We start from the raw sequence: 27,194 nt of genomic DNA, 5'->3' as shown, positions 1-27,194 counted from the left end.
TAAAATGGGGGAAATATTGTGAAATGCCTTGATATTTTGATACTGTACCATACTGTGAAATGTTATACCATTACATCCCTATTGCCTAATAGTATTAGGTTGGGGTATTAGTAATACTATTTTATTGACTGGCTCTCCTACTAGACAGATCAGGACTAGGCACTAGGCAGGGCGAGCTTTGCAAGTGAAATAAAGAAAATAGTGCTTTTTTAAAAATATATTTTATTTTACAATTTTCAGAACAGAACAAGAGGCTCAAACAAAGATAAAAACAAAAACATACATATATCAGGAACAGCGAGGATTCTGAGCAGCCGAAGATGGCGAGTTCTGCCTCTGTAGGCCTTAGACTAGAGTACCAGTCAAATATCTTGGGACAAAATCCGGAAAGTAAAGGGCAAAACCAAAAAGCATGCGATAGTGTACCCTCTAACACCTGACACCTGTCACATAGCGGCGAGACGGAAGGATAGATCTTGTGCAGTCTAGCCTTGGAATAATGAAGACGATGAGTGATTGGATCAGCTGGTGTCTGCTGTTAACCGAGCAGAGTTGGACCAAAGACAGACTCCTGTCCCATATAATTTCAGACAAGTCAACACCAAGCTCCTCCTGCCACGCCTCTAATCTTCTCAGTGGGGACCCTGATGTGATCATCAAACAGACACACATCTGGAAATAAGATGCCTAGAGTGAGGGGGGGCTTAACAAAACAAAAAAACATGTTCACTTGAGAGAGCCTCAAAATCCCGAATCTTTGATCTAACGTAGTGTCTGACTTGTAGGTTTCTAAGCCAGTGTGTGTTGGCCAACTTAAATTTCCTTCTCAGAAGATCAACGGATGCAAAATAACCATCTATGTAACAGGTCCCTAATGGAAACCAGCCCCTTCTCACTCCAGGCATGGTAGATTTTCTCTGACCATGGTGGTGAAAAAGAATGATTAAAACAAATTTGTGTGAGGACGAAACATCAGATAGACTCAGAACACCTCTAATTTGGTTTAGAATTCTGGCTGAATTTTTCACAACAAAACTTAAATGTTGTAAAGTCCCACGCTGCTCTAGCTTAGAAAATAACATAACTGGCAGAGAGGAGTTCACACTAGAGCTCGCCTCCATTTTCAGCCACAGGGGAGCCCCGAGAATTAGATTGCCGGGGATGTCCCCTGCCACCAAAACATCAAAGCCCCAAGATTAGCAGCCCAATAGTAGTGTCTAAACACTGGCAGGGCCAGCCCGCCTTCAGATTTGGGTTTTTTCGAAATTCTATGATTCTTATAATTCTGTAGGACATAATTATGGAGTCCAGCTCTTTAAAGAAAGCAGATGTGAGGAAAATGGGAAGGTTTTGACACAAATAGAGGAACTTTGGGAAGTGAAACCATCTAGACTGAGTCTATACGACCAATCATGGACAAAGGGAGGATTTTCCAGTTGTCTATACATTGCTTGAGTGACTAGAATGGAGTTGTAGCAATGGTGGTTAAGCACCATTTTCTCTCTCAAAGAAAAGAAAATGGTGCTTAACCACCGTTGCTACAACTCCATTCTAGGAGAAACACTGGGTACCATACTTCAAAACTATGTTTCAGTCATACTGAGGAGGCACTTTTCAGAACTCAACATCATTAACTCTACATGTTGCACTTTGATATATTCTTGCTCTAACAGTGGCAAAGGTTTAATATGGGGAGTACTATGAGTTAATCTGACAATGTACTGTAGCTACACACAGCCCACAGGTCAATTCAGCCCAACACATCACCAGGTCTGAGCTGACAGCCATCCAGGACATCTACAGCCAGCGTTGCAGGAGGAAGGCTAAGAGGATTCTCTCCGACCCCAGCCAACCAAGCCACGGACTGTTCACGCTCCTGCCGTCTGGCAGGCGCTACAGGAGCATTCGGACCCAAACCAGCAGGTTCAGAGACAGCCTGTATCCCCAAGCCATCAGGATGCTCAACTCGGCCTCTAAATAATGTCTGAACTGTTGACTGCCCCCCCCATTCCGTATTCAGTATTGCACTATAGCTCACTTAATTTTTTAACTTTTACTTCTAAGTATGTTTTTATCTTTATACCTCTTTTAACCTTTTAATACTCAGTTTTTACAGTGAAGTTGAAATGAGCACTGAGTATAAGATTTTCATTGCGTCTGACAGATGTTTGGGTTGCCGGTATATGAACAGTAAAGGTCACGGTGTGTACAGACTGTGTGTGCCGAGTACACACATTGTGATAGTGATTCACCACAAGAAGATCTAGTTAGAGAGTCCAGTGGGTCTCTGGATGTGGTGATGTGAATTCTGTTGTTTGAGAGGGCTTGGAGCTTTTGGATAAGCTCGGTGAGGGACCCGTCTCCAACGTAGGGATCCAGAATCTGCAAGTGTCTCAGATTCTGCAACTGGTGAAGGCATAAGAAATCTTCCTCTGCTACATTCTCATGCCGAAGGTTAAGGCTCCTGAGCTTTGGAAAGTATTGTGGGATTTGACGTGTGAGCTCTCCCAAAAATCCGGGAAATGGATCGAAGTGAAGGTGGAGGAGATCTGGAACCGACACTGACACCATTTTCACAATCCAATCTATACCTATAGCTATCCAGTCCTGAGGAGTCTGAGGAATCTGTGTTAGACTTGTCACTGTGGCTGGAATGCCATGTACATAGTGTTCAATTGGTGGACCCTTCACAACGGTGAGGGTGGTCAGTTGAGGGAGGTCCCCCAACCAGGTCTTCAAGAAGGAAACTGGTTCGCCATAATAATCATCACCAGCAGTTAACTCCTTCTGACGGTCCTTGTAGAACACAGCAAGAGTCTGCAGGCTAGGGAAGAGCATCATGATGTCTTCTGACAGCAAAGGGTCCTTATAGTCAACAAGCTCCAGACTGGTCAGGGCTGCAGCAGATCCTCCTGGGGGAGAGCGGCGCCGGCGCAGAGAAGTATCTGCCTGACCCATAGACCATGAGAGATGCTTCAGCTGAGGCAAACGGGTAATGATGGAGTGGAACATCTGAACTGGGTCTCCATGGGTTCCCTGCTGATGACAAACCAGAGATGTCAAGTTGGTAAACTGCGAGACAACCGCAATCAAGGCCTCTTCCGCTGGACGTGGAAACTGAACATTGCACATGCTCAGGTGAGTCAGCTGCTGGGGTTGAGCCACAATGGAGCCATCTATCAAAACAGGATCGCAACTGCTCTTAATAGCCAGACGCTTTAAATTGGGAAATATCTGTTGTAGGCACGGGCCAGGGTGAAACCGGAGACAGAGACAATGATGGTGACAGCTTTGCTCCATCACGGCTGCCACAGTGAGAGTTGGAGCTTCTGTGCTTTGAACCACGACAATAGCGATGTTCCTGCGGCGAAGAGTGGCCCAGAATTCACTGTTATAACTAGCCCCATCTTGAAAAGTCAGAACCACCACGCTGTCCTTCCAAAGAGACGAGTCGTCGGCGAGTTCCTTGAAATACTTGCAGCATGTGCGGACACTGTACCTGTCCGCCTCTGAGAGATATCCAAACACGTGGAGCCACACATCTGTGGGGAGCTGGAATTCCATTTCCTCGCGGCGCTAACTGATGCTAATGTTAATATTAGCTAAAACACACGTTAATCGTGCAGCATTCGTTGGCACTCGCTAACAATGTTCAGAAAACGTCTCTCAATCTCAATGTGTTTCTTCTTCTTCTTCTTCTTCTTTTTAGTTTTTACGGTGGTTGGCTGGTTCCAAAATGTTGCATTACCGCCTCCTTCTGGACTAATCCATTCAATGTTCCCCTTAACCACCCTGATTCTTATTGGCGGTTTCCAATGCAAACAACAATTGAATTGATGCATTACCGCCACCAACTGGTATGGAGTGTGGATCAGAATCGAGTCTAGTACAGTATTCACAAAATGAAAATAAAAAAATAAAATAACATCATCATATCCTCTCAATTTTGTTGTTTTCTATTCAAATAGGATTCAATGACGCTTATCTCCTGAGTTCTTTTGTAAAATCTCTATTAACTCAAAGTTTACTTTGACCTCCCTGAGGTCTTGAACCAGCTGCTTGCTTTCTGCCTCGTATCTCTGACAGTTCTACTGTTTCTTCTTGCCCACAATCACACCTGCTTGTATTATGTTTTCCTATAATGAATAGTGAACTGTTCAATCCGGTGCGCCCAAACCTGGGTCTTGATATGATTGTCTCATCTCTCCTGTTCCTTTCTGCACCTCTCATTTCTCCCACTTTCCTTTGAATCCTATAAAACCATCGCCTTTTCCTCTCTTCCTCCCATTGCTTTTGCCACTTTCCCCTCCACCTCAGTTTAATAATAGCCTTGACTTCTGTTTTGCTCATGGTAACTGCCAAGTCAACGTGTTGATTTTTTTGTAGCCTCCTTTGCAATCTTATCTACTATCTCATTTCCTCTATGACATGTGCTGGAAACCATAAAAAATATAACCGTAAGACCCATCATACCAATTCTGTATAATGTTTGTTGCACTTCGATCAAAACATCTGGTCTGCTGTCTGTCTGAAAGACTGTACTGTAAACTGGCTGGCTATGATCTTGAATCTGAACAAAAGATTGGCTGTGTTTAGGGTATATGTCTTCAACGTTACAGTTACGGTTGAAAGTGACAACAGAAATTAACAATAAACAAGTTTGTGATAGCTCCACAATTCAAGTCAAAAGGCTGCACCTCTTAAACTTAAACACACACACACACACACACACACACACACACACACACAGTTTATGTACACTGCGGTAAGTTTTGCATTTAAGAGCACTATTGTGCCTTCTTAATCACATGGCTGTCCCTGCAACAATAGTTTCAGTCGATCAGACCTCAGGTCAAATCCTGAATGTTTCTCTGGTTCACTGAATAATACCCTCATCACTGGTATGAAACTTGACTATTAGAAATACTGTTGGATGACCATGGGGAAAGTTACACTGCATGGGATAGGCTCTAGCCTTTCTTATTTTTAATATCTGCTGTGTGTTCAAATGCGTGCTGCTGCAGCCTGCAGGATGAATAATTTGGCCTCCTAAATGGGATGAATTTTACTTGATTATAAGACTGATAGAAGTTATCTTGAAGTAATGTCCGTTTTACACATAAGTTGTTTTAAGTTTGGTTAATTTTCTCAGTTTGGTTGGGAACCAAACTTGTAATTTGCATTGATTCTTAAAGTCTATACTTTTAAGCATATTTGTATCAATAAGTGATTTTTTTTAAACCACTGATGTGATAATGATAATATGATATTTGAAGGAAGGAACTAAATTACCTATAATTCAACACCACATAATGATATAATGGTGGTAGTGACTGTTGGCAAAATACTGGATAGCCTACTACTGTACACATCATTACCTTATGAAATATAGGCAAAGTCATGATAAGAATGGAGGGCAGTGCCTCTGTGTTTATTAACTACTGCAAATGTTTAGAAGTGTTTTGCTCTCTGTCAAAGCACAGGGATTTACTGAACGTCACATTGAGGAACAATAACACATCCCACAAGTGTTTATCGAATCACAGTTTGCTATCAGCATCTTGATGAAGTTTATCTTTGACAGACTGTTAATGCTCATTGCTCATTCATTGTATGAGTGACTGAGTGAGTGAGTGCGTGGATAGTCTTTTATAGAAAAGTGCATATATCCTCACAGCCACAGGATCCTTCCACTCAATGTGAAATTGGACCCCATTCCATTCTCAGGTTTGACCTTGTTCCTCCACCCTCCAGATTCCCACCGTGCCAGGCTGAGAGTAGCCTGGGTAAACCCAGCCCCCAGTGACCTGCTCTCAGGCTCACCCTGCTTACAGTCACAAGCTAGTGACTGGGAACTGAGAGAGCAGGTCACGTGGGGGCTGGGTTTACCTAGGCTAGGCTGAGAGGCTGAAGTGCGTCCAAACCGGAGCACTTTTATAGCGGGGGGGTTTCAAACTTTTTGTCCTCGAGGCACACCAAAGGGCAAGACAAAATCTCAGGGCACATGTACTGTTGTAGAATGGAATTCATATCAATGACATTCTTCTCCTGCATAACCAGAAAGCATCGCAAGCCAAAATGAGACCGGTGATCTGAGAAAACCAGTTAAGTTGTGACATCAAAAATAATCATTTAAGCCAGGAGTCAGGAAGTGTCTTATAAAATGTTCTCTATCATCTACATATCTGTGCAAAATTGTCTCTATAACAAGTGTTATCACTCTAAACATTTTTTTATTTACTAATGCCAAATAAAATTTCACAAACATATTGACAAACAACTAACTATATTTTTTAGGGTGTATAATTTGCCTCTGGGAATGCGTACAAAGTACTGATATAGTAAATTAAAATTTCATTCGTAAATTCCCATTGTATGCTATTGTAATAATAGCTGTTGTAGTAATAACTAGAAAGTTTAAACCCTAGGCTCGCCGCACGCAGCTCGGCCGCTGCACGGCCTCACCCGCAGCTCGGCTGCTGCGACCCTGTCACTGATGATGTCACAATGCCTATGACATCACTGATGATGTCACAACGCCTATGACATTATCAGTGCCTATGACATCATCAGTGACATAAGATGATTTTGGTCAAAAATGATGTTACTGATTACATCACTGATGATGTCATAGACGTTGTGACATCATCAGTGGGACACACAGTTGAAACGGGTATTGCCCACTTGCTCCCTTTTATTTATGGAGGATGTATCGTCACAAAATCCCAAGGCACACCTGGACTTGCCTCAAGGTCCCGCTATCTGTTTCTGTATGTCTGTGTTTGGGTTTCCATCATCACTTAAGTGGCTTCAAGAGGCACTCACTGTACTGAATGGTTTGAGTTTACTATCAAATAGACAGATAATAGTGTTCTGGTTTAATTTATCCAATAAATGACTAGTAATACTATAATGGTGTTTTACAAAGTTAATATACAATATTTAAGGGTCACCATAAACCTACTACCGAGTACCACAGGCACACTATAAGCCGTTAGGAATCTTTTGGGGAATATAATGGTGATGCTGGGGTTAAGTGGGCTCACGTCCAAACTCCAAATAGGAGGAGCAGGATTTTTTTCCCTTTCTTTCTGCAAAGTCTCCTCCCAAAAACTCTCCACACACTGCTGCCTGCTGCCTGCAGTGCAGTGAGTGCAGTTTGCTGCCTGGAGCCCCCGGTTCGCTGGCATTGGTCCTCTGATCCTGTCTGTCGCCTCGTAACCGGAGAACCGGTCCTGATTGACAACCATAACGGTGCGTAGAGTAACGGGAGGGGAGGGGACATGGCAGTGGAAATGGAAGAGCCCACAAAGGGGGGAGCATTGCACAGCACTACTCGCGACGCTCACCATAATGTTGCCATGTGTTTGTGTGTGGGCTACATTTCAGACTGAAAAGGCTAGGCTAGGTCACTGGATGCAGCCCCGGGCTCAGAGAAACGTTTGGTCATTTGGTCCAAGCCCAATCTGAAAGTCCAAAGGTCCAAAAGTTAGTTTGGAGTGCGGTTGATCTTGACTTTAGACAGTCCTCTCTCTCGGGTGTTGCAACCGGTGCGGTGGACCATCAGCGCACGGTGCACTGCAGACGTCCCCCGGTTTTTGAGGAACTGCAAGCAGACTGTCTGTGTGAAAACATGTCAGCTGCACGGATACACATGTTGCCGTGTAGGAGCGTCCGTCTTTTAAGCAGGGCTGCAGGGCGAAATGACTGCTCAGTCAGCTCTCCTCTGTCCTCCAACAGAGCCCTGTCGGGACCCAGCCAGACGCGGCGTGCAGGACTCCCCCTCCACGAGAAGATGACCGAGAACGGCGCGTCGCCCCGCCGGGGCAAGGTGCTGACCATCGACACCATGAACCCCACCGTGAAGAAGGTGGAGTACGCCGTGCGGGGGCCCATCGTTGCCCGCGCCGTGCAGATCGAGCAGGAGCTCCGAGAGGTTTGTCCAGATCTCTGCCTCTGTCAGCTTTGTCTCTGCCATGCTGTGTTAGTGTGTAGTGTAGCTGACTGTATAGCGTATTAGCGTCCCCTTATCTAATCTGTCGGCTATACTTCTCATTCACAAAGTGCAACGGTTTTTTTTGCAGTGCAATGTCTGTCTTGCATTATCATCCCATTGTTTTATGCTCATTCTGTTGGTCTGACAGTAACAGTGACAAAATAAATCTCAGTTGGCAACTGTTTGGGCGTCTCAATCCAGTTTCAGCCTACATTGCCACGTACCAGTGATGGTGGGTAGAGTACTGAAAATCTATACTCAATACCCACAAAAATTACTCAAGTAAAAAAGTGAAAATCCTACCATTTGAGAAACCCAGGCAAGTAAAAGAAAAAAGTACCTGCTTACTAAATTACTCAAAGTACAAGTTACTTTCTATTTTAATATTGCTTATGGTGGGGACAAAACAGCACTTGTTGATCAATCAGCATGACGTCACTGCCACCCAAAAAAAGTAACCAGTTAACTATGAGTTTGTGCCAAACAAACAATATCTCAAAAAGTATAGGCTACATCACAATCACATCGCTTATATTTTGACATTCTGCGTGAGAGCAGAAGTAGCTCAAGAGTTTGATGTATATACATGTCGTGTTAAAGTTGTGTGAACTGCCGCAGTTTTTTAAATTGTAAACACGGTCAGCCGGGCTAGAGTCAGACGCTCAAACTCAGGCTCCATAGGGTTCCATTGCCGTTGCCACCCAGTGACGCGGTTTGTTTACCAAAATGCTGCTCGGCTGATCCCTCATATACAATTGAGATATAAACAATCTCCCATCATCTCTCTCCATCCATTCGCTCTATTAGTAGAGTAAAAAAAAAAGAGGGAAAGTACTAATTCCTTAAAATATAGACTTTTTAAATCGTGCATTAATGCTGTTACTTACTACCCACCCCTGATTGCCACGTCATGCTGTTTACAAAGTTGACATCTGTTCCACAGCTATAACAGTCAAAGCCAAACTGAAAATAGAACAATTCACGATGCTAACGAGATATTAATATCCTCAGGGCTTGCCAGAATAGAGCTCAACTAATCCTCCTCGCCTCCTCTAGGGGCTCTAAATGTTAATTGGACTTTGCAATTCATTAAATGAATTAATTTAAGTTTTTTTCTTTCTTTCTTGAAACATGAATCTAATTAGCTCTAATTGTACATAGATCAGCAGATGTCCATTACTTGTCATGTGGTTCCCATTATACAGACATTCATGAAAGGAAAACTCCCGTGTGTTGTAATTTGCTGGTCAGCTTACACACCCTCCTATCAAAGTCCATCAGTTAGTTAGTAATATTATGTTGAGCCGAGCGTGTTGTAGATTAATTGTAGACCTGTTTTGAAAGAGGCAAGTCTATTTACTGTTACTAATCATTGGTTTGAAGATGCAACCATGAATAACTTTTTCTCTGCAAATTCTACCCTCTGTCTCTCTATAATAAGCTGTTGTTTAGTCTCTCTCTTTCTTCTTGAACTTGTTCCACCCTCCCCTGTCCCCCGTTGACCTTGCTGTTATCACAGCCCAAACAGGTGAAAGTCCAGCGTCTGAATGTGCAAGTGGATAATATTTATCTGTCCTGTTAGTGTTTACATCGGCCCTTCACTGCCGGACCTCACAGTCAATGTACCAACTCTATAGCCTCACTTTACCTGAAACACTATACGCTGTCTGCAATGTCTAGTGTGAACCCCCCTCCTCCCCCGACACACACACACACATACACACACACACACACACACACACACACACACACACACACACACACACACACACACACACACACACACACCCACCCTCATAGTTAATGATCCACTCAGCACAGCGGTCAAGACGAATGTTTATAATATCCTCTCAAATCTTGCATCCAGCATTTTTAAACACTTATTATATATGAGCAGCACTTTTCTTGTGATTTGTCTGAATTGGCACATCAACAACGACAACTGTCCGTGCATTTCCCTATTGAAGTATCATCTGAGCCCTTCCTCTCACACTACTACTTGTGTTGTTGTCAGAGAAACCGTTGCGTTGGTGTGTGCAGAGTGCAGTCAGTGTGGTGTGGAGTGTCCTCTCTTGAGTGCTTTGTTCATGTGAACAGCAGGGTCCTGCCCAGGTGAATGGTACGTTCAGCGGCTTGGGGCCAGCTCAGGGACGCTAATGACAGCGGGGAGCTTTTAACCAGACGCTATCAAAGATGTTCTATTCTGTTTGTTCAGGAGGACCTATGCTCGCCCACACACAGCTGACCCCGGGGGGAGGGATGTTTTAGTTTCTCCTCTTGTATGAGAGTTGGATCAGGTGTTCTCTGTCGGGATGTTTAGATGGTCGAAAAGCAGAAGAAATAGCGGTTGGATTCTGTTAGGTCAAACACAAGTACAAACCCATTATCTCAACTAGGGGATGCACCGATATGGAAACTTTGGCCGATATCGATAACCGATATGAACATTGCTGTTATGGCCGATGACCGATATTTACCGATGCCGATAGGATCTGTATAAAAACAAGTTTCTATTATAATCAAATTTTGTAGGCCTACTACATACTGAAAAACACATGTCAACCCTGTGCATTTGAATAAGTAATGTCTTTCTTTATTTCCAAAACATTTGGAAAAGCCCATCATTCCACATCACGATCACAATCCTTGCTTCCATGCTGTGAGAATTGGACATGTCGCAGAATCAGAGAACAGTATTTAGTAGATTTTACACTACGCAGTCTCATCTTCGTTGTGCGGCCTCTAGTCAGACCGGTCCAAGTTCCTCTCAGACCGCTTCCCTCCTCATTTTACCAGTTACCTCCCTTTTCCAACTCATTCTGAATGGTGTTGGATTACTTTGGGAAAGTGCTGCGGGTCACACTGCTTTCATTTAGGCTGCTTGCTTTTGTCAGTGCCGCGCACAAGCACTTCTCCCAGTCGCCCTCTTTCTATTTCCTACACACCCTGTATTTCGAAATGAGACTTTTAGTGGCAGAATATTGCCTTGTTCCTGTTCTTTCCTGATGCCAAAGACGTTCATTGCTATGCTATTTGCTATGCGCTTTTCCAAACGGCAAATGGACATAAGACATAATCAGAGACAGACTTTGAGCCATCAACCAATTAACAAGTCCACAAAATACAGGCTGGACCGTTATCACAGTGTGGTCTTTGTTTTCTGCTAACGAGCAGCTGATGATGAAATAGGGACCGTTTACTGGGACAGAAACTTACAGAACGCTAGTTTTTGTCACATTCTTTCCATTCTGGTTGTATGAAAGGCATCATGCAAACCTATAAAAAATATTTTCCAGGGAGCGGCGAACGGCGAAGCCAACAGTTTGTATTCTAATTTCTGTCTCAAAACATTTGAGAAAGTAGAATGACACACACAGCCATATTACGCAATGCAAGGTTTTTGTTATTATCTGGATTTTATCATGGGAACAGCTTAGCTTGAGCGGTATTAGTTCATGAATGAAGTGCTTTCATTCTAAGGCCCTGCGAGTACATAACAAGTGCTGCCTGAGCTGGTGAGCTTTTACACCCAGATCACAGTTTCCAGCCCGTTTTCTAACAGCCACTGTTAGCTGGACTGTTTTCTAACAGCCACTGTTAGCTGGACTGTTAACTGTTTTCTAACAGCCACTGTTAGCTGGACTGTTTTCTAACAGCCACTGTTAGCTGGACTGGTTTGATCGCTGATCGTCAGAGGACATGCTGAGGCACAGGTTCTCGGGGACAGAGGTCGGCTGGGGTTCGTTAAAAGACCCCCGTCATCATGAACGGGAGGCTCCCTTGGCCGAGGGGGTGTGATTCACTCTGCGGCGTGCTATTGGCCCAGCCTGAGAGACACCTCCGCTCTTCGGCCAATCAGGCGTGTTCTAAAATCAGGATTGGTTGTGGTCAGATGTTCCTCCCCCATCCAGAGCAAACAGAAAGACTGCCTTTGATTTCTGCAGGGTGTCACATAGGGCCACTGTGAGGCTCCAGTCAGTCGTGGCCTCTCCCGCTGTTCCAAACATCTGGTGTTAACAGGGTGTGTGTGTGTGTGTGTGTGTGTGTGTGTGTGTGTGTGTGTGTGTGTGTGTGTGTGTGTGTGTGTGTGTGTGTGTGTGTGTGTGTGTGTGTGTGTGTGTGTGTGTGTGTGTGTGAAGCAGTATTGCGACCACACTTTTTCAGCAGTAAATTCTCCAAATTCCTCCCCCCCCCCCCCCCCCCCCCCACTCTCCATTTGTTTGACTCTATCAAAATCAGAGGTTTTCAAAGTGGGTTAGGCTCCAAGCAGTTTCAGGGGAGGCTCAGTGAATAGAAGTGAAAAAACATTACTTTAGTATTCAGTTATTAAAAGGAGATCACATATAATAGCCTAAATGTGTGTGATTTGGTTAAAGAGAGTTAAGAGATACAGTAGTTTGGGGAAATTTGACAGTTTTTCCCACCTTCCCAGAGTCAGAAACTAATAAATGCCACCAGACAGACACTTTTCTATGCATTTGATGTAGTCTGAAGTATGTCAAACAGCAATATCAGGCTATCTTGGCTCAATTGTTGAGTGTCTATATGGGATCAAATAACATAATCATGATCCAGTAGGCCTCCAGAGAATAGAGTGACGGGGCACCTTTTTCCAAGCTTTGTCTGGGGGGAGGCCCACAGTCCCAGCCTTTGGAAACAAACCCCTGGTTAGGGGTTCCCAACCTTTTTTGTGCCGCAGACCGGTAGATAGATGGGGAAAAAAGTCGCGGACCGGTTGTCAATTTTAATAATAAAAAAAATAAATAATAATAAACATAGGCTATAATATTATAGGCTGTGTAGTAGTTGAAACATAGTTTTCAAGTTTATTTATGTTTGTAGTTTGAAAAAAAAAAAAAAAGTTTGTAAAAAAAACTTGCGGCCCGGTACCGGTCCGCGGCCCGGTGGTGGGGAACCACTGGTCTAACTAAATCATCCCCCCCCGCTACCTCCCCGGTTGGAACCTGACACTAAGTGAGGTTAAAAGCCTCTAATGCGTAATGTAGGTCTGTGTGTTTGTGTGTCAGAAGGTTAATATGATAAGACCGCAGCTTGAAACTTTGGTCCCATATTTACACATACTCTTTGTATCAAGACTGTTGATCAGGTCACAAGTAATTGTTACATTACTCTTCAAATTGACCTCACCCAGAGTGTTTTTTTCTTATTGTTTCTTTATTTAGAATAGACACATGCTTGCAAGTCATTTCTGCCAGTAAAGCAATGTCCTGTACTGTATCCACTACTACACTATAGTGTGAGAGAACACACTCACACACACACACAGTGCGAGGGACACAACAGCTGCCTGACACCAAGTATTACGTTTGCTACATTGTTCCTGTCTGCTCTCCTTATTATAGCACAGAGTCCAGGTTGATGGACATCCTTATTTGTGGCCTTATGATAACAATGAGTGGCAGATATGATCAAAGCCTAGATAGATACAGAGATTTACCGTCCAGATACTCCTGGTGCTTCTGATACGGCTTGTTTCACTGCTGCTTACTAAGTAGATCTGCTGAAATTGCTGAGCTAGTGCATTTGCGTGGCTCCCCTGAATAATAATATAGCTGAACTGGGGTTAGTTATTTATTTCTGGTGTGTGTGTGTGTGTGTGTGTGTGTGTGTGTGTGTGTGTGTGTGTGTGTGTGTGTGTGTGTGGGAGGGGGGGGGTCTTCATGTTTCAATTTTGACATGAATTTAAAAGATGTCTATTTTCTTTTGTTTCAGTGGAACTGAAATGGTACAGATCAGACTAATTACTGACTATATAGAAATCGACAAATTGGAACACATTATATAGCCAAAACTGGAAAAGTATCAATCAAGATTGTGTTGTGTAATGTACTTGTGATGTACTTTGTACTGTATGTACTTTGCCCATTGTACTGTATGCCCTACTGCTGCTTCCTTTGAACACTGTGCATTCTCCACGCCTGCTATTAAGCAGTAACTTAAACCTGGTGTTAAACCTGCCCATTCTGAGGCTTAATTTAAGCCCAAATTAAATGTATTCCCGGCGTAGCAGAGAAACTGTAGTCTCCTCTCAAACTCATTTTAGTCCAGAACAGGCTACATTAGGACTTTCACAATATAGGCTTTTTTCAGTAATCCAGTTTAAATTAAAATCCTGATCATTCTTTGTCACATGACTATCTGTAATAAAAAATAATAAAAAAGTAAACTAGAAAGCTGACTAGATTCAGTTTCTGAACTGCTGAGCAAGCCATCTGAAGACAGCAGGCCATTGGGGTGAAGTTCTGGACATTTTGTGGGATCAATTTACCTAAATAAAATTTAGTTTGAAAAGATGGGAGGTGCTCACTTGACACCAATGACCCGATGTCACTCAAGTCCCCCCCTCCTTTCATCTAACAAATCAATTCAAGTTTCCTCATAGGCATTCACCCTAAATAATTGTACAAAAGACAATCGCATCTTAAACGGTTCTACCTATGACGGTCTGTTCTTCAAACTCTTTTCCATTTTGCCCTCTAACGGTCTCCAGTCTGCCATGTTGGCCCCTCTAACGGTCTCCAGTCTGCCATGTTGGCCCCTCTAACTGTCTCCAGTCTGCCATGTTGGCCCCTCTAACGGTCTCCAGTCTGCCATGTTGGCCCCTCTAACTGTCTCCAGTCTGCCATGTCACCGGTTCCATTATGTTGTGTTTATGCCTGCAGGGAGTCAAGAAGCCGTTCGCTGAGGTCATCAAGGCCAACATTGGCGACGCCCATGCCATGGGCCAGCAGCCAATCACATTCTTCCGTCAGGTCTGCACCTAAACTCCCGCGACCTATCGTCTAAATATAGCATCTCTCTCGTGATTTATGAATCTCTTGATAAAACAGTTCTAGCCTTCTAAATAAGTTGGTGTCAATTGATTTTTTTTAATTCCCTGTCCCCTGCCCCCCTCACACACACACACACCCCTTCTCTTTTCCCCAGGTCTTGGCGCTCTGCTCGTACCCTGAGCTCTTGAATGACAGCACATTCCCAGAGGATGCTAAAAGTAGAGCGCGCCGCATTTTGCAGTCGTGTGGAGGGAGCAGTATGGGTGTGTATTTAGTGCTTTGGGTGTGTTGTGCATGTATAGTAAGTGTTTATCGCTCATTCTCACCTTTTCATCTCTTTATACCTAGCTTTTGTGTTATGTAGGCTTTCTCTTGGTGCTTTCTGGAGATAAACTTTTGTGACTTAACTCAATCCTTTGTCATTTGTCATCATTGGTCATTTCCATTGTGTCCTCTGACCCTCCCGCAGGTGCTTACAGTGCCAGTCAGGGCATAGACTGTGTGCGTCAGGACGTGGCCGGCTACATCGAGCGCAGGGACGGCGGTGTTCCCTCTGATCCAGACAACATCTACCTCACCACCGGGGCCAGCGACGGCATCGTGGTACCAAATCCTTAGATTAGATTATATGCATACTGTGCAGTAATAGCTTAATGCAATGCTTCTCAAACCTTTTCATGCCCAAGACCCCTAAACTAACACAAATTGGACCACAGACACCAAGATTTTATCGCAGGGTCCCCCATCTGATAAGATTTTTGCTTTTTAGATGTTTTATCACAGAAAGTGTATAAAACCTATGACCAATATAGTCATACATTCTGTCATTGTGTTACTTATGGATGGAATTATAGTGAAAATAAAGTATCCCCCTTTTTGCTGGGGACCCCCTGGAACCCCCCCAAGGACCCCTGGTGGTCCCCAGACCCCAGTTTGAGAACCACTGGTTTGACGTAATAATAGTAATAATTTAAGAGTTTCACTGCTTTGTTATAAGCAACCCTCACAAACATCATGGGTCAAATCACAAAGTAAAAAGCTAAAAACACAGTATATATATATATATATATATATATATATATATATATATATATATATATATATATATATATATATATATATATATAACAACAATATATATATATATAACAAAAAAGCCTTTACATATCTATGCATGTCATGCACCATACAGTACTACATCATACATACACATATACTGTACTGGAGTACATTAAATAGCTATGAAGTGACTTGCAGACAAACTCAAAACTACATCCAAATGTAAAAATGAATCAAGTGTCTGTAGGTGTTGGTGCTGACTTGTATCCTCCCGTCATTATTCATATTTCGCCCTGTGCGTGACTCTTAGACCATGCTGAAGCTGCTGGTGTGTGGTGAGGGCGCCACCCGCACGGGTGTGATGATCTCCATCCCCCAGTACCCGCTCTACTCGGCCGCCCTGGCCGAGCTGGACGCCGTCCAGATCAACTACTACCTTAATGAGCAGAAATGCTGGAGCATGGACATCAGCGAGCTGCAGCGCGCCCTGGAGGAGGCCAGGCGCCACTGCAACCCACGAGCCCTCTGCATCATCAACCCCGGAAACCCCACCGGTAGACTTCACGTCACACACTCTCTCATCGTGGCATGGTGGCTCAGTGGTTAGCACTGTTGCCTCACAGCAAGAAGGTCCTGGGTTCAAACCCCGTCTGTCCCAGGTCCTTTCTGTGTGGAGTTTGCATGTTCCCCCCGTATTTGTGTGGTTTCCTCCCACCATCAAAGACATGTATGTTAGGGTTAATACTCCTGTCAGTGCCCCTGACCAAGGCACTGGCAATCGAACTGGAGTTGGTCCCCAGGCGCTGCACTGTGGCTGCCCACTGCTCCTACAGCTCTAGGAAGGTTGCTAGTAGAGGATGGGTCAAATGCAGAGTTTGAATTCCCCACAGGGACAATAAAGTATACAAATACGAAATCATACAGGCGAAAACGACAAGATCTATATTGTCAAAGGGATCTTGGAATATAACCACAACCAGCTTATTATGACTAGTCGTAGTCATGCTGTCATTGTTGCTGCTGTTGTTCGAAAAACACGTTAGAAATCTTAAAAAAATGCTGTGATGCAGTGTCAACCTTTTTATTATTGAGCTTTGATTAGCTTTGATTATTATAAGTCAGATGAACTTGGAGGCTATTTTTTTTCTTAACCTGCCCCCTTAGCCTGTATACCGCCTGTATACCGGTTAAAGGTGTACTCGAGACCGGTCTCAAGACCACATTTTGACGGTCTCATCTCGGACTCGCCCTCCCTCGGTCTCAGTCTTGACTCAGTGATACAGAATAAATTAAAGTAAGAATCCTTGAGTCAGACATTCGGCTTACTTGAAAATATTTAATATGATTTAAGGTTTCATGAGAGGAAGAGAATGCCCCATGCACAATGGGCAGGGAATACATTTTCTTTGAAGAGAAAGAGATGGTTCCAGTGTTTTATAAGATGCAATGACACATCCTGAGAACTGACATCATAATAGTCGTTACAGAGCATAGCCAGCAATCATTTTCACGTAGAACAACTGTCTTCTGCACGTCAAACCACTACATCGAGTCAGGGTCTAATTATATATCCGGAATGGAAATCGTAGCGACGTCAATGGCGTTACCTGCGCGGCCGCTGCACGTAGATCGTCTTCTTCCCCACGACGTCGAAATATGCCACTCCCACAACGGCTATATTCAGCTATTCTGATCAAATTATTTGCACAGTGTGCATTCAGCAGAGTTATATACCCTATGGTATGTCCAGATTGAACGATTTTTGCTCCATAAAAAAAAATTATGACCTTATGCAGGATTTGAACCCTGGCCGCCTGCAGACGCGCAGCCTTGGAGAAATTATTTCAGTGAGTGTATCAATCCATGAGCGTATCAATCCTTTTTGGGTCTGAGTTTTCAATTTAAAACTTGTATTGGTGAAATGATTTCTGCGAGTGTATTAGTACTTTTTGAACATTTTCAGCACATTTTCGTCACTATAATCGGATATATAATTTTCATATAGTTTAATCTCTACAGTAGAGTAATGGTCTTGAAAATGGTCTCACATTGGTCTGGTCTTGGTCTTGGTCTCGACCCCCAGCCGAAAAGTCATAAAAGTGGTCCTCGTTTGTGAAGATTATCTTGCTGAAGACAAACGTTGCTGTTTCATAAACTTTTGTTAACCACAGACCTTATTTCATGCATTTAACCGAAATCCCCATACAGAAATCCTATTGACTTTTACACGAGCCGGAAGTGCTACTTCCAGACTCAGTCCTGTGGTACTCTATTTCGGCCGTGGACCCCAGCGTCCTCAAGGAGTAGCCTTTTACATATGCAGTTACAGCCTCCCGCCAACAGGGGGTGCTGCAGCCCCCTCAAAAGCTAAACGCATCACAGACAAACAGATTGCACATTCCCAGGACCATCACATCTCTCCGCGATCACCCCCCCAATGGGGTAAAGCAGACCTACACTACTCCTTATAATTAATTAATATAATCAATTAATTAATTGTCTGCTAAGAGGTAAACCATTCCACAATTTAGCACCGGATATAGGATATATTAAAATAATTTTGGCCATGGCTACTGTGATGTGGTATAACTAGTGAGAGCTGACTAGAGTGAGTATTGTAAGTTCGGGTTTTTATCTTGAAATGGTCGGAAAGGTACTTTTGGAGCTTTACCATTTAGCACTCTATGGACATGATTTAGTTTGAATTGTTTAACTCATTCATTAATGGGCAGCCAGCCAAAGATCTTAAAATGTTCACAAGATAAATGAGTTCTCGGCTGTAAATCTAGTATAAACCTGATTTACTGTAAGAGTAAAAAAGATCAGTTAATATCAGTCAGTTTTATAAGCACAGATTCCTTGCATTTCTCCAAGGAGAGCCACTAGATGGCAGCAACTGATATACAGTAACTGCCAGTCTAATCACCCAGTGCTTTTCCTGATAATGGGCCTTTTTCACAGGTCAAGTTCAGAGCAGACAGTGCATTGAGGATGTGATCCGATTTGCTGCAAAGGAGCGTCTCTTCCTAATGGCTGATGAGGTACCGTAAACCAACCAGATGACTGTGACTAACTTGTCTCTTTTCTGTCTCTGCGATCGTCTACTTGACCTTAGTGTACTCTTTACCCTGTGCTGTCTGTCGTTCTGTGGCCATCACCCAGGTGTACCAGGATAATGTGTATGCTGATGGTTGCCAGTTCCATTCCTTTAAGAAGGTGCTGTTTGAGATGGGGCCGGAGTACTCCAATACTGTGGAACTGGCGTCCTTCCACTCCACCTCTAAATGTTACATGGGAGAGTAAGTCATCTTATCTTCATTGTGAGTTAAAATATATGCTAGGTCTTGAGAAAATAATAGTCTTTGTATAAACTGGCTTGGAGTAGCAGATGGATGGGGTTTATCACATCAGGTCAGTTCGGATAATGCCAGGTAAGTTGTCAAAGTCAAGTCATTGTGCTAAATCAACTTGCAGGTCAAGTCAAAAAGTATTAGCATTTTTCTTTTCTTTTTTTATCTGTACTCATGAGTAGTGCAGGTGTCTAGCAAGCCGGATTAAGGTTGTGTGTCCTGGTCACTGCACTAGTGCCTCCTCCTGTTCAGGGGGGGGGGGGGGGGGGGGGGACTAGGGGGAATAGCATGATCCTCCCACGCGCTACGTCCTGCCGGAGAAACTCTTCGCTGTCAGGTGAAAAGAAGCAGCTGGCGACTGCACATGTATCGGAGGAAGCGTGTGCTCGTCTACAACTAAAAGGGGTGGAGCAACAACCGGGACAGCAGGGAGAATTGGCCAAGTACACTTGGGGGGGGGGGGGGGGCGTCCAAAGAAAGAAAAAACGTGTGGGGAAAAAATCTGAAAATCTGTACTCATAACTGCTTGGAATATATATTTAGCTTGTGTTTTGCTATTGATTTGTTCCCTACTTCAAATCATATCTATATTTCTTTCTGTCTCATAAAGCCACCTCCTTTCTGCTCAGAGGTCACATCATCATAATGTCCTCTCTGGTCCCTAGGTGTGGTTTCCGCGGCGGCTACATGGAGATCATCAACATGGACGCCGAGGTGAAGGACCAGCTGACCAAGCTGGTGTCGGTCCGTCTGTGTCCCCCCGTTCCTGGACAGGCCCTGATGGACCTGGTGGTCAACTCTCCCCAGCCTGGGGAACCATCCTACGACAAGTTCATCAAGGTATTACAGACCCACACAACCTTAATCTATCCCACTGCTCTCATTATCTACAGTATGATTCTAGTGGTCCTGTCCACAGTCTGGCTCATATTTAGGATGCATTCCATCAAAATGAGTCTGATGCCGCGCTGGCGTGTTTGTGTAGAAACGTGATTTTTCTATGAGAATGCATAGATTTTTGCTGCTTGGGGGTTTCATCAGATTTTAATAAGATGAGCCTTGGCTTTCATCCTGTGTAAAGATTATTGTGAAATTAAAACGCTAATTATAGTTTGGATGCTCGTTTGAGGCCCGTTTTTCTCAAAAACATAGTTTGGACAGTCAAGACATAGAGGGGTGCATCTCACTCAATCTTTGGAGTACAAAGACAATTTTGACATCACCAGAAAGCTTAAATTCTCCTCTTTCCTACAGTGTATTAAACTCTAAATGGTTTGAGGGGTCAATGTGTTCAAAATGATGGAGCAGGTCACATTTGTACATCTGACGTCAAATTCCATTGGGAAATGTAGAGGCCTTGTGGTGCATAGCCGTAGCAAATTCTTGACTTATGATAACCCCTGCAAGGCGCGACTCTTTGTAGGTGTGACATTGCTGTGCACGTCATATGGTTGTTTACCACACGTTATTCATGTGACCTCTATTTACAGGTCCAGTACAATCAAGCATCTAAAATCCCAGCTGGTGTAAATGTGACCAATGTTCACTATTTTACTTGCACTCGCTCTCACTCGCCCCCCCCCCCCCCCCCCCCCTCCCTCTCCAATTACATTTATATTTCAATTCTCTGTCCAAGAGCCGGATCTGCTCAAGGATTCTTCCCCTTTATAGGGCTCTTTCCTTGCCGCCATCACTAAGTGCGTGCTCTTGTTGGGAAAATGTCTGTTTAAGTTCATTTTGCAAACATCCTGGTGATATAAAGTTTAAAAAGGATTTATTATTTAAAAACACTGCACTGAGATAAAGGTTTCTGTATTCATCCAAACACCATCATCAGTTGTAATGAGTGCAACAGGAAGTAACTCTGGCAAATAAATACGCACGAGAAAAGTCACATGACAAGCACATGGCATGAAGTCACATGACCTGTTGAGATGTGGGCCTCCTCCGTGTGCGTTTGCCAGAGAAGATGGCTGTTGGGAAATTGTTTCAATTGCCACACGACCTGTGCAGTAAAATAGCCAGTTGCACATGAGGATTGTTTTAATTGTTGGGTCTAAAATAAAGAGGCGGATCTTCCACCTGCTCAATTTGTAAAGCGCCTTGAGATAACTCTTGTTGTGTGATTTGCCGCTGTATAAATGCAAAATGAATTGATTGATGATTGTCCCATGTCCAGGAGCGCACAGCCACCCTGAGTGTCTTAGCGGAGAAGGCCAAGCTGACGGAGCAGATTCTGAACACTGTGCCTGGCATCAGCTGCAATCCTGTGCAGGGTGCTATGTACTCCTTCCCCAACATCAGCATCCCTGAGAAGGCCGTCAAAGAGGCCGAGGTCAGTGCCTAATCTAAAGAGGCCGAGGTCAGTGCCTAATAGAGGCCAAGGTCAGTGCCTAACCTGTGCTAAGGTCAGTGCCTAACCTGCTCTGAGAAATGCTTCACGGTTAATCATTAAGTGCGCTGTACGTCCACTCCAGTGTCTTGTTTGCTGAGGAGGGAGAAAAATGATTTCCAATAACTTGTTTCAATTCTGTCCCGAGGTTCACAGCTCAGTTGGAAATCCATGTTGGAGGGGTTGAGCGCTCACCGAGAATCAGATTTGCCTTATTTAGGGTAAGGTCGGTGTCAAGCTAACCTACTGACACCTGATCATAGGGTGATGTTTTGCTTATTTCCAAAAACACACATAAAACCAAAAGACAGGGCTTGTTAGTCAAACAGAAAGTTGCGAGACACAGTGGTCAACATTAGAATTTCCAGTTTACATAAAAGGATTTGTGATCTCAGCTCTTGCTCAGTCCTTAACTTTGAGCCTGTTCTCAGACTCAATCTCAATACTCTGGTCCTTCTACGGTTGAACAAGGGCTTTGAAAAGGCTTTACAAAGGCTATTGATCCAGGGGTGAGGAGAGGACAGCAGATTTATTTCACCTCGAATGTGTAACCATCTTTTTTTGTTTTCTTTACGCCAACCTTCAGTCTTCTTTGCACCACTTAATACATTCTCCTGTCTCTCCCTCAAAGCCTTTCAGTTATGTAGGCTCCGGTTTAACTGCTTTTGCCTTCATTGGTGTACAACTCTGAAGGGCACCTGTGCTAATAGTCCTGGAAGATGGTGGTGCGGGGGGGCAGACAACTATTGCCATGAAATAGCACGGTAAATCTTGATAGAATTAGTAGCGAAGTAAAAAATTGACATGAAAAGATTACCCATCCCCATGTTGGCATTAGAGGAGGTGACTTGTGCTTTCATTTGGTCCAATTTGGGACTCAATGGATTTGATTTTCTGAAATTTAATAATCCTTTCCCAGTGAAATTGTAAGTCACAAATCAAAAGTGGCATGGGGATGAAATAGTGAAAGAGGCTCCTACGAAGCAGTTGGTAGCATAATTACAACAGCGCTACAGTTGCCCAAAGTACTACTCAATTGTTATCAGAGTATCAAGCTTCAGCATGCACTATAATGTGTTCAGGTGCAAGATGCATCACTCTGATGCACTCTGTTTCCACTGCAGCTTTGACCAAATTACCCGTAAGGGTTTTGAATGCAAATGTATCATCAATCCAGAAGCTCAAATTTTGATGGACATGCTCAATATACTGTAAGTAGCATTTATCGTACAAATCTCAACATTATTTAATACAAGTTTGAGACCAATAAGAGCCTTCTGGAGACCACTGCTCTCCCTCCCCTGCACCCTCTCCTTCTCTGTTCTCTCCTCCTCCACATTTCCCATTTCTCCCCACCCTCGCCCTAATCCGGGCCCGTATCCTACTCCCTCCCCTCCCCCAACCCTAGACCCTACCCCTACCCTGGCTCTCCCTCCCCTGCACCCTCATCTCTCCTCCCCTGTTCTCTCCTCCTCCACATTTCCTATTTTCTCCCCACCTCCCCCCTCTCCTCCCTCCCTCCCTCCACCCTAGACCCTACCTCTACTCTACCTCCCCTGTACCCTTCCACCTCTCCTTCTCTGTTATCTCCTCCTCTCTGTCCTCTCCCCTCTCTCACATTCCCACTGCTCTCCTTCCCCTGCGCCCTCCCACCTCTCCACATTTCCTATTTTCTCCCCACCTCCCCCCTCTCCTCCCTCCTCCCTCTCCCTCCCTCCTCCACTCTCCTGCTTTCTTCAAATGTTCAAATGTTATCTTTATTCTGTATATTCTTGTTACTGTGTGTTAGCTAGAATCAGCTAGACATACTTTCTGTGAAGCCCTCTGAGACATGCTTGTGAATTAGGGCTATATAAATAAACTTGACTTGACTTGACTTCACTGAAGACATAGGTTTTCAACGGCGGATTATAAAGAATGGATGCAACAGCATATAACTCTGCATAAAAATGTACCATACATGTATTTCTCTAAGAGGTCATGTCATTAATATAAGAAGATGGGACGTAATACTGATCTTTGCGGAACCCCTCACCTTTAGTATTCCTTAAAAATTACCTCCCCAACCTCGATCTTTCCAACATAATTATGACCGAGTGAAAGTCTTTACAGCAGTCAATGAACGGTGTCGAACGCTTTCGGCAAAAAAAACAAGTCCCGCACAAGTTCGCCTGTCATCCAAAACAGACACACGTGATTGACGAGTAGAGAGTTGGTGCTGTGCTCAGCCCTGAATCCAGACTGGTACGTGCTTACTTAATATAGAATATATAGCAAGAAAGGCCTTGAGCTAGTATAGGGCAGTAGATATTTAACTCTCATGTATCGCCGCCCAATACGCGGTGGGATCTGCTGTTCGATGTAGGAACTGTATTCATGACCTCCGTTTTCTTCTCTTCTACCTCTCAGGAGAAGGGCCAGGCTCCAGACATGTTCTACTGCATGAAGATGCTGGAGGAGACGGGGATCTGCCTGGTACCTGGAAGCGGCTTCGGCCAGAGGGATGGAACCTACCACTTCAGGTGCAGAACGCTTCGGCGAAAACCACTTTTCATTCATCAACATCTGTGCCAAGTTTAGGAAAGGGAATGATTATGTCATTGTCAGACTTTTCGTCACACACTAGCTCCTCTCACGTTATTGCATTAACTCATTTCAGTGATCCATAATTTGCAACAGTTTACCAACGCACCTGCGAGTGATTGTGTCACTAAAGTTCATGATTCATATTTTCTTTGTTCTCGTTCTCCTCCCCATCCAGAATGACCATCTTGCCTCCAACGGACAAGCTGAAGATCCTGCTAAATAAAGTGAAGGAATTCCACCAGAAATTCACCAAGCAGTATTCTTAAATGTCCACAACTCTTCCTCCAATCAGAGCTCACACTCAGCCAATCAGAAAGTGCCTTCCCTACAGCGGTCTCTGTGATGATGCACTTTAGCTTCTACAGGAGTCTCAGTTGGACTTACATGGTCAGTGCACCAGGCACTATTTGTGTCAAAAAAAAGAAACTTGAGACTGGAAGACGTGCCGTTCTTATTCAGAGACACGTCCGTTTGGTACAGTGTACAGTTTGGTACAGTGTACAGCATGTGGTTTAATTTCATGTAATTTCAGTTGTGAAGGACGTACTGTAAGTAGGCTTATGTATTTGTTGCGTATGAGAGAGCTTGTCTATGTTTACTGTCAAGCTAATGTAATTGTACAATTGAAATTGAACTGATGCTGCATAAAACGTCTGAGAAGTGTACAACTGGTTAAGATAGTCCATTCCCACAGACAAACCTTGACAAGGAGAACATACAAAAAAGAAAAGAAAATCCCATTTATGTGATCATTCATCAATGATTTTGTATTATCAAAATAAAGATAATAATCTATATTGTGCCTGTCGTGGTTTAAGGGGGGATTCAGACGTATTTACAGTTTTACATAAGACTAATGGCTCTTCTGCGCTGACTGTTGACAATGAACTGTATAGAGCAAAATGAAGGATGCAAGGTGACCACAGGCTACTGTGGGTTTTAGGGGATCCAAACAAAAGGGTGCACTCCTGTTACGAAAGACACTGAACTTCTGAAAATTGGTGAAGTAGGTCTACTGAAGACATCATCCAGTTTGACAAGCCCAATGAAGAGACGCGACAGGAGATGGCCGGCTCTTCTCTCTCTGTACCCTGTTGAAACTGTTGCCTCTAATGAAGATGTTTTTCAGCCTGCCTTCAACCTCTGAAGATAAGACTAGATGCTATAACTCCTGTTATTCCCTGTTAATCTGTCATCTGCTTTATTGCCCACTATGCATTTTCAAAGAAAGGTAGGATGATGAATGAGACAGAGAGAGAGAGAGGGAGATTGAAAGACTATGTTGGGAGTCTATTAAAGGGATGTGTGTATTTTGAAGAGGTTTTCTGCTCTCTTCTCCACAGCGGCCGTCAACTTTAATTATCTTTGACAAAGGGGCTCCTGAATCCTAATTATACCGTACTATTGTGTTTCCCGGAGCCCCTCACCACTCACTCTCGCAGCATGACGCGCGCACACGTTCCACTCCCTCTCCACCCGAAATTAATTGGGTGCGCTTGCGTTTTCTCTCTTGTCTCCTGCCATCTTTTGGCAATCAAAGGTCATCATTAGTTGGGCTGAGGATGTAGGTCAGTCGAGAGACAGTCATGCATCAGACATCATCGCTGACGCTGTCATGTGATCCTCCTGGTTATTAAAATGGTCATCCCTTACGGCTTTTGGTCTTGAAAACTGAGATTACCGTATGACGGCGTGCAACATATTGACTCAAAGTGTGGTTTGTGATCATGTTGTGCAGCATGTCTGCATGCACGGGTGTGTGTGTGTGTGTGTGAGAGAGAGCGAGAGAAGAGGAGTCGTATGGGAAAGAATATCAAACATCCAGTTTCTCACTTCAGCTGACATTTAGCACAGAAATGGAGGGATGTGATCCCGTCAAAAATGTCATGATAGACTCAAACCAAACTTGAGGGATCAGATGTCACAGATCTAATTGAATTCTTTTCAGTTATATCTGGCCTGCTGTTTAATAACTCAAATCAATTCACCATGCATATTGTCTGTGCAGTATTTCTTCTTGAAAAGACGATTTTCGGTGTATTTTCAGACTAACCTTGTCAAAATATTTTTGACAGTTCAGATAATCATAGTTTTTTTTAATAACACTAATAAATTAAGTTTAATGTAAATTAAATTTAAATTAATTATTAATTTACACTAAAGTCAGGTGCTTTCATCACATTCTTTATGTTATTTTCCTTTAACTTGTGCTTTTTTGTCTTCCATCCATAATTTATAAAAGATATGTTCAGCCATTGTATACTTTTTTTGACAGATGTATGTTGCTTTACAGCTGAAATTGGGTAAGAGAGCTGAAATTGGGTGAGAGACATAGAGAGTGATAAAGAGAGAGAGAGGTTTTGCTGAATAGCCCACTGTAAAAAGATAAACCAGACAGGTCGAACTTTTCATAGTGCACTGTGAAAAGTTCAACCAGCCACACCTGAACAATCACACCCAGGTGGTGCTAATTAAGTGTCTTAAAGTGGTAATCCACAACAGCTGCGCTGGATTAGGTAATGGAATTGATGAGGGAGAGAAGTCTCCCCTCAGGAAACCTGGGTTACATCATAACCATTCGTTCATCTCTATGCAATCTAAATCCCATAGAGATAGGGGCACAGTGCTTATCTCTATACTATCTACTGTATATCCCATAGAGATAAACACAGTGTTATTCTATAAGGTGTGGCCCACTGACCTGATGGATGCAGTCTGATTATTTAAACAATCTTTGAGCAACAGTTGTACCAAAACTTTGTGGCTTTGTGTTTGTGTTGTGTTTGTGTATTGTTGTGGAGGAATCTTACACATTGGACCTTGATGGTATGCAAACACGTGGAAAAATGGCCATGGATTCTCTTACCAACAATTTAAGATAAATCAAGGTCCAAATGATTGCAGTAGATTTGAATTTAGAAACTGAGAATCATGCAATCTTATTGAGATTGTTTTAGACTAGGGTTCCAGCCAAGAGCGCGCCCTCACCCGCAGCTCAGCCGCTGCGAGCCTCGCCT

The 27,194-nt window shown here is 43.6% G+C and overlaps 1 protein-coding gene across 2 annotated transcripts; it reads left to right on the top strand.

The window, feature by feature from the left end:
• Positions 1-7,143: 7,143 nt before the first annotated feature.
• gpt (glutamic--pyruvic transaminase) lies at positions 7,144-24,901 on the top strand. Of its 2 annotated transcripts, XM_083653795.1 has the most exons (12): positions 7,144-7,254; positions 7,741-7,936; positions 14,680-14,769; positions 14,945-15,053; positions 15,260-15,393; positions 16,160-16,403; positions 18,811-18,890; positions 19,012-19,148; positions 19,865-20,039; positions 21,379-21,534; positions 24,001-24,113; positions 24,353-24,901. In XM_083653795.1, exons 2-12 carry the CDS (start codon positions 7,796-7,798, stop codon positions 24,441-24,443), a joined length of 1,470 nt encoding a protein of 489 aa, XP_083509921.1. In that variant the 5' UTR covers positions 7,144-7,254; positions 7,741-7,795; the 3' UTR covers positions 24,444-24,901. The 2 variants fall into 2 exon arrangements, with proteins under 2 accessions (XP_083509921.1, XP_083509920.1); XM_083653794.1 differs by lacking the exon at positions 7,144-7,254 and having other exon boundaries at positions 7,613-7,936.
• The last annotated feature ends 2,293 nt before the right edge of the window (positions 24,902-27,194 follow it).

This window comes from Poromitra crassiceps (genome assembly GCF_964638095.1).
Source record: "Poromitra crassiceps genome assembly, chromosome: 17".
In the NCBI taxonomy this organism is placed as follows: Eukaryota; Metazoa; Chordata; class Actinopteri; order Beryciformes; family Melamphaidae; genus Poromitra; species Poromitra crassiceps.
This window is presented reverse-complemented; position numbering and strand designations above follow the sequence as displayed.

Coding starts and splice junctions, on each gene's coding strand:
- gpt (XM_083653794.1), top strand. CDS start 7,634: ATGTCAGCTGCACGGATACACATGTTGCCGTGTAGGAGCGTCCGTCTT. Junction 15,054..15,259: donor GTGTGGAGGGAGCAGTATGG/GTGTGTATTTAG, acceptor ACCCTCCCGCAG/GTGCTTACAGTGCCAGTCAG. Junction 24,114..24,352: donor GATGGAACCTACCACTTCAG/GTGCAGAACGCT, acceptor CTCCCCATCCAG/AATGACCATCTTGCCTCCAA.